The sequence below is a fragment of the Aptenodytes forsteri genome, unplaced genomic scaffold (assembly GCF_000699145.1).
Source record: "Aptenodytes forsteri isolate BGI_AS27 unplaced genomic scaffold, ASM69914v1 Scaffold7, whole genome shotgun sequence".
In the NCBI taxonomy this organism is placed as follows: domain Eukaryota; kingdom Metazoa; phylum Chordata; class Aves; order Sphenisciformes; family Spheniscidae; genus Aptenodytes; species Aptenodytes forsteri.
The window spans coordinates 768,252-783,687 of NW_008795919.1; the positions used below are offsets into that span (position 1 = coordinate 768,252).

A 15,436-nucleotide genomic window follows, 5' to 3' on the forward strand; every position below is an offset into this window, starting at 1 on the left:
AGCTGATGTGGTCTCACTGGAGTGTCATAACCCAAAAATGCCCAGAATTCCTTCATTAACAACAACAGCATAACTCAAAAGCTCACCCCAAAATGTCTGAAGAGCCGGACTTCCATACGGCTCCTTCGCCGAGAGACACCCCTTTGCCCCGCTTGAGAATCGCTGGCTGTGGAGCAGCTCCCTCCTTGTAAACCTGTGTGTCTGCCATGTCGTAGATGCCGCGGGGGGGTTCTGAGAATCCTGGTTCAGATTAGCAGTTTTGTTTTGTTTTGCCAGATTTCACTTTGTTTTGAGAGCAGGCTGGGAAATACGTAACTTAAAAAATTGCTAAATTTAAGCCAGGTCTCAACTTGGAAATTATCTTATGATGAGTGTTCTGCACCAGCTGGTGGGTAGAGCTGATTAAAAATTTCCACGTGAGCCCATGAGAGAAGAAAGCGGTGTTTACTAGGACATTGTACTTTGCTGCTTTTTGCGCCCCAATAAGCCATTCCTGGTTTGACGTAAGCAGTCTTCGTGAAGGGCCTGGTCGAGCTGGAGTGAGACTTAGGAGCGTGCGCTGGCTGGCATCGCTTCTTCTGTTCCAGCGTTTGGGTTAATTAGCCTTTACAGGCAGTGCCGTCTCTGGTAACAATCTCAGGGGCACCAGTTCTAGATGAAGGGCCTTTCTGGGCTTTGTGGATGCACTTCTGGTCTAGTGAACAAAAGTGCTAGAGGGGGGTGTGCTGCCCTTGTGTATTCACCTGCGTTCTCATTTTTCACTTAGAAACAAACATGGTAAAGTGATTAAGCCTCTACAGTATCAGTCAACAGTGGCACCAGGCACAGTTGCAAGAGTGGAACCAAATATTAAATGGTTTGGTGAGTTTTTTTCAACTTTCAGACTCAGCAAGCTTAAACTGTTGAACTTAGTGTGTTTGGAGGGTGTTTACTTCAGAATTGTGCTCTCAGTGCTGTGTGGGACAGATACGGAAAACGAAGGTGGAGGACCCCCACCGTAGGCGTGGGTATGGGCTCACACTTTGCATGTACCTGTACTTTGAGTGTTTGCTTTCCACGTACTCCTCTAAAGTGTGGTTATTCTGTCTCCTTCGGTCGTTTTCTGGGGTTTGCCCGCGTGTATGTATGTTGTAGCCTATGGATGTTAAAAGTCCTAGGGATACTTTTAAAGTTTTCTTTAAATGGTGGGAAAGAAAGGGATTGGCTTATTTATGCTAATTTGGGGTTTGTCTCAAGTAAAACCCTCTATTTTTTGTCACTGGTATTTTTGATTCCAGATGGAGTATTAATATTTTATTAGTGTACCCGGGGTCTCTGAAGCAGTTAAGACGAGGAATGGTCAGGTGCAATATTTATTTTCACATTCAGGAAATACTCGCGTGATCAAGCAATCGTCCCTACAGAAATTCCAAGAAGAGATGGAAACTGTCATGAAAGATCCTTACAGAGTGGTCATGAAGCAAAGAAAGTTGCCGATGTCCCTTTTCTACGATCGGATTAAACCGCACGTGGGTATCATTCACCTGTACCGGCTGAAGGCTGGGTTATGTGCACAGAGGTGTCATGAATGTTACTTATCTGTGGGCGATCGTGCTGTCTCTGTTAAATGTTCTGTTCTAGAAGCACTGGGAGGGGCAACCGGAGAGGACCACTTGGGGAGGGACGTTTTTGAGAGCCTATCACTGTGGATGTCGAATGTGAAGGCAAAGAAACCGTGTATTACTTCCCCGTAGTTTGTGAGAAGATCTATTATTCACTAGAAACTCTCATTTTCCGATAGGAAACTTGCCCTAAAGCATCCTAGGTTAGCGTACCAGCTTAGGATGACTGTAGCAGCTTGCCACCTTATGTTCTAACGCTCCTAATAGCTCGTGTGACAGAGGGGCTCTTTTGACGGTGCTTCACGCTGCACACACTCTTGTGTGATGAATTTGAACTCAAATATGTGCTTTTTATCCTGAATCAGAAATTCTTGGGCATGCAGCCTTCACTTCTAGTACACCAAGTTTTAGTTATTACCAGGTTTCTTTCATGATGTCTGAATGATTGTTTTGGACTCTTGCTAGCTGTTTTTTCTTATGGAAACTTTCCAGGTTCGTGTCATAAAAATGTTACCAAAATTAAGGAAAAAGTTATAAGAAACTAAAAAGTGCGTTACAAAAACAAATTACTACTTTCAGCAATGAATTGTATGCTGTTCCAAGAAAAGTTGGCATTCATTACAGGCTATAAAATCTACAGTTTTGATTGTAATTATCCCTGACAAAACTCTGTGAATTTGGCGAGATTTGTGCACTTGTCAGGAAAATAAGAAATGATCAAAGATAGCAGCTAAATTTTCATCATTGTAGCTTTAGTTACATTTGACATCATTCATGGTGAAAGAACTGAAGCATAGTTCTTTGGCAAGTGCAGTGTGTTTTGTTGCTTATTAAATACCCGCTCATGTTTCTCAAAGATTGAGCTGGAGATCTCAAACATTGTTAGGAAAGTGCGCCTGTAACTCTTGTCACAGGTTGCAGACATTGTTAGGAAAGCGCCTGTAACTCTTGTCACAGGTTGCAGAGTTGCGTTGAACTAAGGTCTTGTACACTGCGTGTCATGAGAGTGGAAAAAACAGTGTTTGTGGTTTCTTTTTACCAACCTGTTTTTTCTTAGACCTCCAGAGTTCACATTCTTGACACAGAAACATTTGAATCAACATTTGGCCCCAAATCACAGAGGAAGAGACCAAATCTTTCTGCAAGTGATGTGCAGTCTCTGGTGGAGAATGCTGAAGCCTCATCAGGATCTTATGATCAGGGCAAGGACCGAGACCTGGTGACGGAAGACACTGGTGTAAGGTAAATAGAAAGGAGAAATTATTCGTTGTTTACATTTCTGAAAGGCCAGCTTTATTTTTAAAGAATTATCTAGTACATCCATCGATGCTGTTACTTGTATGAGGAGTAAGGAAAGTGAGATTAGCTGAATTTGGGATTTTTCAATCCTGTTTTGTCCCTATGTACTTAATCAAACTGTTGCTTCCATGGGACCATTCTGTCTTTATTCATAATTCATTTTCTTTTGCATGTCAGAATATCTCCAAACTCATGTGTTGGGTTAGATAGGGAACTGACCAATGGGCAGATAGGAATCTTTGAAAGAGTGCATGTTTGTAGGATCTTTCTGCAAATGGGTAGACTGAAGGCGGAGGATGGGGAGGGGGGCTAAATCCCAGCTGTCTGTTACTTGGGCCTCATCTCCTCTTTTGTCTGTAAATGGCTTTAGAAAAGACAACACTGTAACCCTGTTATTGTGGTTGCTGACGTCTCTGGTAATCCACTTCCAGGGATGAAGCACAAGAGGATATATATAAGAAAGGACAGTCCAAAAGAATCTGGGGTGAGCTCTACAAGGTAAGCAATGCTTACGATTTGCAGCAGGGTCATCGCTGTCAGCCTTTACAAAGTCAGGTGCTTAGCACAGCATTGGCAATCCTATACAGCAATAATTAGAAAAGTTCTGAAAACCATTTATTGCTCAGGGAAGCTTTGATACAATTGAATTTGCTGTAAAGTTTCTTAGAAACATTAAGGCAGTGACTTCCTTCATACAGAGATGTCCTGAATTTGTCATTTCCTTGCCTGCTTTTCTGTTGATGTGAAACCATACACCCTTTTTCTGGTGCTGATACAGTACATAAATGGGAACAGAAAAAGCCAGCTGTAGAAGAGAGCAGAGATTCATTTTCAAATCTCTGCCTGACTGAGCTTGATTCTTGAGCTCTTGTCCCACTGGAACAAACATCCTTAAAACAGGTGATCTCGAGATGGACTGACAGAGCGAAGGTATTAGCTTCTCTTAGATTCCTGGGGCTTCACCACAAGTAAACCAGTCAGAGGCCCCTAAGTTTCTTTAGGCTAAAAACATCTGGCACATTGATAGGGTCATCTTTGGAGGGCTCTGACCCTCAGTTCCCCGTGAGTCACCCTGACTGCTAGAAGAATGGAGACTGAGTGAATTTGGGTTGTAAGAGCAGTTTGTGTGCTCTCGTGACTGTTAGGTGTGAAATTGCTTGACTTCTTGCTCTGAATTTCCAAATGTAGCTTAAAACCTCTTGGATCTAAAAGCACTGGGAACAATAGAGCAAAACAGATTTCAGCAAGACGCTGCCAAAAATGCAGGAAATAGCTGTGAAACAAATTCACTTGGCTTGAAGCAAGTCATAAAATGACAGCTCCCCGCTGTAGATGCTTAGTGGCCTAACAACAGGTTCCTACTTGGTTGTGTGTTTCATATTGATCCAGAAAACATACCTTCTATCCTGATCCTTTATGAAATGGCAGAATTGAATTGCTGAAGAATGGGTGGCGAACATTGTTTTTGTCTATTGAAGCAATTGATTTCCCTGTTTGGGTGCAGTGTTTTCTTTCCCAAGTGCTACAAGCATCTTTCTGGTGCCTAAGAACAGGTAAAAGCTATTCAGCTGTCCAGCCTGAATGTGGAGGGGAGTTAGGGGAAGAGAGTGTGGAGGATCAATGGATATTAGTCTGAGTTTTACTAGTCTATGGGGAAGTAACAGTTGTTTGTGAAGGATACAAGGTTTCTAAATTAATGATGTAGTTTAGAAAATTACTAGTTTTCATTTTGGAGGTATAGATGTCTTACTTTCTGTAAAATCCTTTCCTTCTGTGTGATTTTTTTTTTTTTTCAGGTGATAGACTCATCAGATGTTGTTGTTCAAGTTCTTGATGCCAGGGATCCCATGGGTACTCGCTCCCCTCATGTGGAATCTTATCTTAAAAAGGAGAAACACTGGAAACATCTCATTTTTGTCCTGAACAAATGTGATCTTGTTCCTACCTGGGCTACTGTAAGCACAGTCCTGCCTGTTATTCCTTGGACTTTCTTTCTTCCTTTTGTAGCCTCTGCTTTAATTCTGTTGCCAGTCCTCATGCTGGTCTCAAAGGGCACAATGTAACTGGGTCGATGGGAACACTCTGCTTACCTGCTATAAAAGTAACAATTACAATGTAAATCTGTCCAAGTTTGGCCGAGTTGAGCAACACTCACCAGCCACAAATTCTCTACTTCCTCTGTCTGGCTTTAACAGTTCAGCTGATGTCTCCAGAGTATGCTAAATGTTAGTCCGCTTAAGATTCATATCCACCGCAGCTGGTTTGCTTTATATTGTTAAACTAATTAGTTTTAGCTAGCAGTGAAGGCGTTTTTGGGAAATTGTTTGTCTTTTATAAGGACAATACTCAGTCCTCTGAGCTGTTGGGTTGCTGAAATGCTTCAAAGGTTCTTACATAGCAATTTTCATAGACAGTTGCATTTGTGACCCAAATGAAGATGCTGTGTACTTCACACTGCTCATAGCAGATTATTTCACCACCTCCGCAGCACAGGATCCCTAACCGAGTGATGTCTTCCTCTTTAGAAGCGCTGGGTTGCTGTCCTTTCCCAGGAGTATCCAACACTTGCTTTTCATGCCAGCCTCACAAACCCTTTTGGCAAAGGTGCTTTCATACAGCTTTTAAGGCAGTTTGGAAAGGTACAGAACAATTTTGGGGATTTGTATTGTTGTTTGGGGGGGTCGGGGTGTTTAGTGTGGGGTTTTCTGTTTTGTTAGCATTTGGGGTTCAGTACACTTTCCTGTGGCCATTCTGTCAGCAAACGACTCCATCAGTAAAGCTCCCTTCTTTGGAGAGAAAATGGAAAATACTCCTTCAAATATGTTCAAAATGTTTGTCAAACTGAGGAGACCCAGAAAGAGTGGGTTTGACCATCAGTCTCTGGCCTAGGTTTCTTGTAGACAGTTTCCCATTGACACTCCTAGGTCTCATTTGAATGTGTAAAAGAAAGGAACGTGTTGCACGCCTGTTTGTCCTGCATGTATGCATATTCTATTAAGGTATTCTCCTTTTAAGTGTCTTCATTCTTCCAAGAAAGGCATCTTCTGTTGCCTTTAGATTAGTTACTGTCTCTTCAAGCCACGTCTGTATTCTGTCCGCAGCTACTGTTTGTATTTGCTTGGTTTCTCAACCTAAACAGTTTCTAAATAAGGCGTTCACAAGTAGTTTCAGAGCAACAAGGAATGCAAGGGGTTCACATCTTCCTTTTGAAGTAGCAAATACTTTCTTCAACACTTGGAGTTCTCGGATGGCAAGTTGGTTGTACCCTTATACATTTCTCCTGATAGAAAAGAGCTGATCTCATTTTTTGATCTGGTACTTTGGAGTCCCCTTTGCTTTCCAATATAGTGAGAACAGTAGCTGCTCAAATGTTCAGAACTGTAGTAGTAATTCTGTCTTTCTCTATGAGGTGTTAAAAAGATGTGTTATTTCTTAACAGTTACACTCTGACAAGAAACAGATCAGCGTGGGTTTCATTGGTTATCCGAACGTTGGCAAAAGCTCAGTGATCAACACATTACGGTCTAAGAAGGTCTGCAATGTGGCCCCTATCGCAGGTGAAACAAAGGTAGGAAGAGATCCCTACATTAAATATAAAAATAAATTGTGTAAGTGCATTGCCAAAGGCAGAATTCACGTAAAATTAGCTCAATGACATTTTCAAGTCTAGCACTTGAACTGTACAGGCTATGTGACCCTGAGTCTGAGGAGTGGCTGATCGACAGGCATTGCTCTGAAGCACAGCTACTGGAAGCGTTCCCGAGTTCCCACTCTGCCTGTACTGTAGTGCTGTGATCTGAATGCTCAGCTGCCCTGACTCGGTGTCTGCGCTTTCCCAGATCAAGTGATTGGATACGCTTGTGCTGTCAGGCTCTGTTAGTGCTGATTTTCTAACTCTGTTCTTCAAGAATGTGACAGTAAACAAGGAGACAAAGTTACAGGAATCTTCATTGCTAGCCTGTTCATTTTACTTCTAAATATCACTGAAGTTAAGGACCATGGAAGAGGAAAACCACAGAATATCGGAGTTTGTCGTGATTGTAGTTTCCTCACCTTGGTTCTGTGAGTTAGTAGTTTGATGCAAAACCTTAGGGATAGCATGGGCTGATACAGAAGGAGCAAGGTGCAATAGGTCTTGGCTAGCTAACAAAAATGCCAAGTTATATTCTGTTTCTGTGTGTTAATACCAAGTTCCTAAGACGACTCCTGTGTATTAGAACTGTGCATTTAAAAAGCAGAACAGAGGGCTGTCTGTGGAAGGAGGTAACATGGGGAACTACTCCTCTCTTCCAGGTGTGGCAGTACATTACCTTGATGCGGCGGATTTTTCTCATCGACTGCCCAGGTGTAGTTTATCCATCTGGAGACACAGAAACAGACATTGTGCTGAAGGGAGTGGTATGTATCTGCACTAAATGCTGGAAAACCTTTGCTGCTGTTAACATGATGGGTTCAAAGAAATGAATGCATGCTTTCCAAAGGGTTGATATTCTACCATTTGTTTTCAGGTTCAAGTTGAAAAGATTAAGAGCCCTGAAGATCATATTAGCGCTGTGCTGGAAAGAGCCAAACCAGAGTACATCAGAAAGACGTACAAAATTGATTCCTGGAAGGATACAGAAGACTTCCTTGAGAAACTTGCTTCTAGGACTGGAAAACTGCTAAAGGTGTGACAACTTTATGCATTTGCAGGCTGGAAGAGCACGTGGTCTGTTACTGAACATGGGAAATATGAATGTCTTTGTTGCTCTACAGGTAATAGAAAGGTGGTATGCCCTGCAAACGTGGACATAAATTGTTACTGGGTTCTTTCAGGGTGGTGAGCCTGACATGCAAACTGTGAGCAAGATGGTTCTCAATGACTGGCAGAGAGGCAGAATTCCATTCTTTGTGAAGCCGCCGAATGCAGAACCGGGTCCTCAGGTGAGAATGTGATGCTTGTGCCTCTTCTTCCCACATACTATTCAGTTTTCCTAATGGTAGTCAGTGTTGTTTTTCCCAGAGTGCCATGTAATTTGGGCAGTGCACATCTTGGGCTCTGCCCAAGTGTGGTGATTCAGGTGACGCTCACTTGAATTTGGTGAGGACCAGGTAGCAATGCTCTTCATAAACATGTCTGAGCCGTTTTACCATCATCTGACTACCAGAAATGTCAGTAATTATCACATCATTAGCCTGTGGCTAACTTAGGCTTTTTCCAAAGAGATAAAATGGAAATTGCTCTCAGGGATGATGGGACAGACTTTGTAGATAATATATCCATGACACTCTTTCTTGTAGCCTCCTGTGTTGGAAGTAGCTATGACATCAAGCCAAAATAATAATGAGGAGAAAATCTCTGAGTCGGTAGCATCAAGTGTGGAGCCAGCAGAAGAGAAGAATAATACAGGCACTGAAGTTAAGCAACTCATGTCGCATGTTCGGCAGAACTTTGGGAGGATTAATGTAGCACCTCAGTTCTCAGAAGAAGACCTGGTTCCTGTAGATGTGCCAGGCTTTGATGAAACAGACAGTGATTCTTCTGGAGAGGAGGAGCAGGAAGAGGAGAAAGAGGAAAATGAGCAACATCAAGATTCAGTAGAGGCAGAATCTCAGTTGGCTGTACCGGGTGCCAGGGAGAGCTCTAAGGCAGTTCTTAAGGCTTTGGAGGAGAAGATTGCAAAATATAAAAAATTTTTGGATAAAGCCAAAGCCAAGAGATTCTCAGCAATAAGGTATCTGAATCTGTTCAGTGACTCAAATGTTTTGTGGGGTGTGGGGGGGGAAGGGTTAATGTGCTTCTGCTGTAGTTTCACTCCATTCATGACTTGCTTGACTGGTTCCTCTGTATTGCCAGACACAAGTTGCCACAGCTTACCTGGTTTAGCCATAAATATTTGAACTTTGGCTAAGCAGCAGTTTGGTTTTGAAAGATTATTCGAAAAAGTACTATTTACTAGCATAACTAAAAACTTTCTCACTTTTGGAAAACTGCCTCTTAAGCTATGGATTCAAAATCTGTTGCTATTCTGAGTAGCAATATTACATCTCTCCTTGACGTTGGGCTCTTTCTTGAGCAATACCAAGGCTAATGTCCCATCTGGATATGCCAGCTGGGTCTCCATGCATGTACAAGAGTACCCTAGCTCATACAGCAGGCCCAGTTTTAGCAAAGCTCATCCACCAGCTTTGTGAGGACTAAGATTTCAAGGTTAAGTGTTATATTTTTGTTCTTTTGTGCTGCGCACAAGCCTAGTAACTCCAGAGACAAGATTACTGTGATATGTTTTTTAGGTGCAAAGGCTGTGGCTTTGCTGCTGGTGGGCTACTGGGATCTATTGGAGACTGATCACGTCTCGGAGATGGTTACATTTTATGTTATGACATTCTTTTATTGCTTATTTTATCTTTTGTAGAATCCCTAAGCAGCTGAGTGAAAAAGTGTTTGCAAAATCCATCCAGAAGTCTGAAGAACCCAAAGAAACTGAAGACAGAGGTAAAACAAGATTAGTAGATGTTCTTAATCTACGTTTGGAAATCCCATAAGCAAGAGAAGAGAGGGAGTTAGGGGGAGAAGGGTTCATTAGCTCCCGATTGCAAGTTCTTTTTCCCCTGAAGCTATTTAAATATTTCCATAGCTAACCTAAGGGCTGCCTGATGACCTTGCTGTAGCCTTTCTGTAGAACAACTGTCTAGTAAGATGTCTCTCCATTAGTGAAGTGAAGACAAATGTTGTATTTCCAAAAGAATGGTGCTGTGGGCAGATTGCAGTCTGAGCAACTTCCGTTCCGTTGGAAGGGTTTTATGACATTATGAAAGCACAGAGCTACTTCAGGCTATAGGTTTTACTGTGGTGACTTCAAGAGTCTGTGGCTTCAGTTTCCATAGTAAGTTTGATTAAAGGCAAAATCCTGTGGGAGAACCCTATTCTGACAAGACTATGAAATTCTTCTGGACTTGCATGGGGCTTTAAGCAATCTGCTTCTCAACAGCAGTTTTGATAGTAATAGTGAGTGATTCTTTGGTAAGGAACACGCATGTTGTGTTGGTAGAAGCTATTAAAATGTGACCAAAGGAATGCTTTGCTGAAGTAGATGGGATGGTGACCCCAGCCTTAAGTTATGCAAACAGATGGGTGTTTTGGAAGATGCCCAAGTACGTGATCTCTGCTGTTTGCAGGCAGCGCAGAGAAGAAAAGAAAAAGGAAAGCAGAAGAGGAAGATGATGACGATGATGACCATTTGGGTAAACAGCCTTGCAAGAAACTTACATCCAAAGAAGTAAGTGTGATTTCTTGTCGTAAAACAAACGAGCAGAGTAATAGAGCTGGCTTTTTTTATACATAGATTGCCCATTATCACTTAAGAGCTTTAAGACTAGGCACTAGTAGGAGGGAGAGAGCGCAGGGACTGTAGCTGAGGAAGGGGGAATGTGGAGACAGGGTGTGACTTGCTGCTGATGTGAGATGTGACAGTGGCATGTTCCAGCCGAGCATGGACCCATAAAAGGGTCCAACAGGTAACCAGACAGTGTTAAGGGGAGAATCCTTTGTGGATAACTGGCTTTCAGTGTCCACTTGCCCACTGATGCCGTTAAGAGAGCAGGGGTCTAAATGCTGGGAGAAGGGAGAATTTGGAACTAGATGGGCAGTACTATTCTGTCTTCAAAGAGAGCTGCTGCTGCTGCCATTTCCTGTTCATGTTAGTCAAGTCTAAACAATTCTTCTGGAATAACTTAAATACCAAGTGAAATTGTCTGTAGGACTTTGAAAGTGATTCGTAAGCAAACTTGTACAGCAGGGGCTTTTTGGAGCATTGCTGTGGACTGCTAGGACTGTCAGACTGAATTCTGTTCATGAATGTTCCGTCACATCTTCTGTTGAAGATCTCTTACGTGACTATGCACATCAGGTTGCTTCTTGTGTCTTGTTTGCTACTTTTGTAAAGATTAAAGCCTGTCTTCCTTTGTAACATTTTAAGAGCACGGGTGGGTGGATTCCATATAGATGTCCATATATTCACATCAGTAATGTTTTGTTGGAAATGATTTATTTTACTTAAGGCATGTGGAATAAGTGAACAACATTTGAAAGAATGCAAACAAATTCAGGCTATGGATACTGTTTTCTAATGCGTTTTGTGTGTATTTACAGAGAAGACGAGCTGAGAGGCAGCAGCGGTCCAAGAAAGTTGGAGTCCGGTATTATGAAACTCACAATGTGAAAAATAAGAATAAGAACAAGAAAAAAAACGGCTTGGAGGGACAAGGATCAAAGCACAAAAAATACAAACATAAGCAATAACTGCTTATTCTATTAAATTTTACATAAAACAGCTCTAGTATGCAGTGGCTTTTTTTAATACAAAACTTGCAGTTCCCATTCAAAGCCTAGTTGGACTTGTCTGTCTTGTTCCCTGGAGTAGCATCTCACTCTTTGTTTCTGCATCATCTGAAAGTTCTTTATGCAGTTGGAGATCGTGGTATTTCCACATCACCATCTAAGGCCAGTAAACACTGCATCGGCAAAACATATCCTGAGGTGTTACCCGGTGGTGGTGTTTTGGGTGGTTGTTTTTTGTTTTTCATATGACTACAGCGAACTCTCTTTCCCATGTCTGCTTGCTATGTGTAAGCAGCTAGTTACACAGGTGCCTCAGTGAAGATTTCATTTGCTTCCACTGAGAAGTGATGCTTGGAATGGCGTCATACCCCTTTGTTTCATTAGAAATAACCATGTAGAGAGCTTTGGTATTGCTCATCCTAGGTTACTTCTAACGGTCCTGACAAGGGATTCTGATGTACAATTAACACCAACTTGCACGTACTCAAGGAAATAGCCTCCAAGCACCTGTCCAAGAACTACCTGCCACTTGATTCTTAGTGAATGTGACTTACATTCATTGTAGACACCTTGTATATTGTTTCTGAATTTTCTACAACATTTTCAAAGTAATAATATTACAGAGGTGCGTATAAAAATGTTTATTAGTTTATTGCTTTTGAAGGTCATCTAGCATATTACCAACAGGCAAGTCCCAGACAGGTTCACTATTTAAGGAGCTGAATGCTGAGACAGCATTGAAAGAAGGTGCAGTAATCAATGAAGCTCTTGAATTTCAACTCTTCAGGAGAAAAAGAAAGAAATAATACAATTACACTGCCTTCAGTTACCGGTAAGTGAAAATTCAGCGTTGTTTTACAAAGACAAATCTTTGTCACTAATTGCAAGCTTCTTGCTCTGACAGCTCTACTGAGCACTGCCTGGAGGACAACAAAAAAATCTACTTATTTGGTGCAATGATGTTTTCAAGTTGGGCCTGAAAAACAAATAAGACAGTAAGTCAAATTAGATACAACCTAAAAAATAAACCCGCATTGCTGTAAAGTGATAAATTGTCTGTTAAGCGAGGAGCTGAGGGATGCTGCAATACTTCAAGAGCAGCAGGCCAGGGTTTTTTTCCCTAGCTATTCCATTCCTTACTACATGTTTTATAAATTAGCTTTTCATTCTTGGCATGCACACTTGTTGCATTCTGAGAAGAAAAGAGCTGGCCTTGGTTCCATACAATGAAAGACTCATTTTATAACGTAAAGCATTGAAGAGGAAATTAAATAAAAGCTGTTGAAACAGTGGTCTGAATTGTCTGATTTCAGGCTGGACTGCGTTAGCTAAATTAAATATTTGGCTCTCTAGCATTTGGAACACAAACTCTGACTCTGGGACAAAAGTAGCTGGGAACAGCAAGTTTTTCAGTTCCTGAGACAACTTGACGCCCAATTAGTAGATTGATTGGAGAGCTACCCATGCTTAGGGAGCATGTAGTGCATGAAGCTTCCAGGACTCTTACGTTGTCCTCTTCCTAGAGCTGCCATCAGAATGAGCTACAACAGTGGTATCTACACAGCTGTTAGAATACTGGTACTTCAAGGAAGAAACATGGATTCAGTGGCAACACGTATTTGATGTAACAGTTACTCCATTTTGTGCCCTAAAACATTTTGAGACGGCCGGAAGATGTTAATGGTTTAGAAAGGAGAAACTAGGAACAGTGCAGATAAGGAAAGCAGCTCGGTGTAAAGGGAATGTTTTTAGCTGTAGCCAGAAACATTTAACGTTGTTTATGGTAACGGTTTTTGTTTACTCAAGAGATGTGGGATTTTTCCCTTTCAAAAGCAAAGCAACGAGCAGAAGCTCTGTTTTCACGAAAGCAGCATGCACAAAATTACTCCTGTAATTATGCAGTCCCTACTGCACAAGTACACAATTGTTCTTATTAGGTAATATTTAATGTTAAATGATGTGTCTTGTTGTCAGGGAGTCAACTGTAATGGCCAACAGAAAAGAAACAAAACATCTTAATTTGCCTTCACTAGATTTTCTATTTTGTAGTTGAGAAGGGGCACTAACTATTATAACCTTACAATCAAGTTATGCAGAAATAGATTCCTGGGGTATCAGTCCAGTTTGAAGCCTCTGCCTTTGGGGTTCAGCTGCATGCATCTGCTCTTCTCCAGCTGACTATAACAATTTATCATTTTCTGAGCGAATTCTGATCTATCCCTGGCAAGTGTGTGTATGGCTAGAATTCAATTAATCTGACCTGCTGTTTGCATCACCAGTTTTACTAGTAATGACCAGTTACTGACTGAGCAAGGAAGTAGAGAATGCAAAAGCACTACTTTCCCATTTCATTCAGAATTTAAAGAAAGTGGAACATTAATGCAAATCCATCATAAACGTAACAATTCTAAAACTATTAAGGAGAAAACTACATCTTTCCAATTACAAAATTAGAAGTTTTACCATTGCTATTTGGAATTGCGGGTTTTTTTACTAACCTTCAGCTGTTGATTCATTCGTTTCAGGAACTGAACCTCCTCAGTGTGTTTCTTCTCTTCTATCTGTCGCCTTTCATTTTCACGTATTTCAATAGCTTCACATTTATCTTTCTGTTCACTCACTTGCCTTTCCAACTCCCGCTTTTCCTCTTCTAGCTCTGCAATCTTGGAAAAGAGAATAGATCTCTCAAGTTTTGTTTGTTAATAATCAATTTTCAGTTAAGATGGGACAAAGTTGTACATTGTACATTTAAAGTGTTCCAGATATAATAGCCGATAATTTCTGAAGTGCAATTAAGCCCTAGGAAAACAGTAAGACAAGTATTCTGATGATCTTTACTGCCATCCAGTGGAAATAGAAATAATAGAGGTCATGTAAAATTTTATATGTAATACCCTTATGCTGTATCATGTGCAGAAAACTACATTATGGGGTTAACAGCCCAACTTACTCTTTTTTCCATGTCAGATTTGTCTTGCTCAGCTTGTAGTGCCTTCCGCATGCCAAACGCAACACTGCTCTCGTACAACGTCTGATAAGCAGCAATTGTCATTTGGATTTCATCCCTGACTCGAAGCAGCAACAGTCCTCGCTCTGCACAGTTAATTGTAGTTTCACGGATCAATTCATCTTTAAAGAAAGGGTACAACAATCTAGTTAGAGTAGCTACTGTACATTTATCTGGGAATGCTGGATACACACAGGGTCCAGAGCTTGTTTTCTTCTACCTACTCTCTGCACCACAAACTAGAGATAGTCACAATTATTTTTTTTCTGTTACATTACAGCTATAGCATCAAGCGCTAGCAAATAAAAGCAGAGTGGTGGTGCAGAACCTATGGTAACAACAGTGATACCGCTCCACTAAAGCTGTAACAGCAAACACCTAAAAACTTCTAATGATTTTTTGCAGTTATCAGGAAGCCTCCAGAAGAGTCAAGAGCCTCCAGAAGAACTGTGCTCAAACCAGCGACAGTCTCTTGTACTTGGAAGACCAACACCACGTCATCGGAGTGTGTAAGAGTGCTTAACAGTTATACAGCGTTTTAAGTAATTTTAAATTGACTGTTGGGCTAAATACGACTAAGAGAATTTTAAGCTTCTTTGCATCTTTTACTATTATGTATGTGTAAGCACACCGTTACAACATGTCTTTTGAGCGTCAGCTTTGTGAACAATGAGACACTGTAACATGCTCTGTGCGAAAGCTGACAGCTTAGGCGGGTGTTGAGGGTCACGCCAGCCTGACCCGCAGGGCGCGGAAGAGCGGTGGGCCGACAGGGAAGGCAAGTGCAGCGTGGCTGCGGGAAGAGCAACCCTTGCCCCGCGCAGCCTCCCTTGCCAGCCCCCGTCAGCCCTGCCCTCTGGGGACCGAGGCTGCGTTAAACCTTCTGGCAAGGGGCGTGTTGGCGGGGACGTGGATGTGGGAGCCACAGCCCGCCAGGCAGGGGGGCAGGAGCCTTTTGCGTTTGCTGGTTTGGGCACTGACCGAAGCACTGCGAGTAGAGCTCCCTGCGCACGGGGCAGATGCCGGTCTCCCGTGCCTGCCTCTGCTGCAGCCGCAGGTCCAGCTGCTCCTGCAGGCGGACGACGTCCAGGCGGGTGCTGGGCGCGCTGGACACCTCCTGCACCCACCGCTGGTTCTCCTCCTCCCACTCCCTGCCACGAAAAGCACCGGGCGTCACAGGGAGCCCCGCGGGCCCGGCCGGGCGCTGCC

At 42.3% G+C, this 15,436-nt stretch overlaps 2 protein-coding genes across 2 annotated transcripts; one reads left to right on the top strand and one right to left on the bottom strand.

The window, feature by feature from the left end:
* The first annotated feature begins 215 nt into the window (after positions 1-215).
* Positions 216-11,212, top strand: GNL2 (G protein nucleolar 2). The gene is made up of 15 exons (XM_019473520.1): positions 216-228; positions 709-861; positions 1,369-1,508; positions 2,659-2,843; positions 3,332-3,398; positions 4,697-4,855; positions 5,426-5,539; positions 6,340-6,468; positions 7,194-7,298; positions 7,409-7,567; positions 7,716-7,823; positions 8,181-8,614; positions 9,296-9,375; positions 10,059-10,159; positions 11,032-11,212. Exons 1-15 carry the CDS (start codon positions 216-218, stop codon positions 11,179-11,181), a joined length of 2,097 nt encoding a protein of 698 aa, XP_019329065.1. The 3' UTR covers positions 11,182-11,212.
* Positions 11,213-11,873: 661 nt separating this feature from the next.
* Positions 11,874-15,407, bottom strand: DNALI1 (dynein axonemal light intermediate chain 1; the record flags this gene model as incomplete). Its single annotated transcript, XM_009284809.1, has 4 exons — positions 11,874-12,196; positions 13,719-13,883; positions 14,171-14,349; positions 15,209-15,407. Coding segments are annotated over 4 exons (579 nt in total), but the record flags the coding sequence as incomplete, so codon positions are not given.
* Between the last annotated feature and the right edge of the window lie 29 nt (positions 15,408-15,436).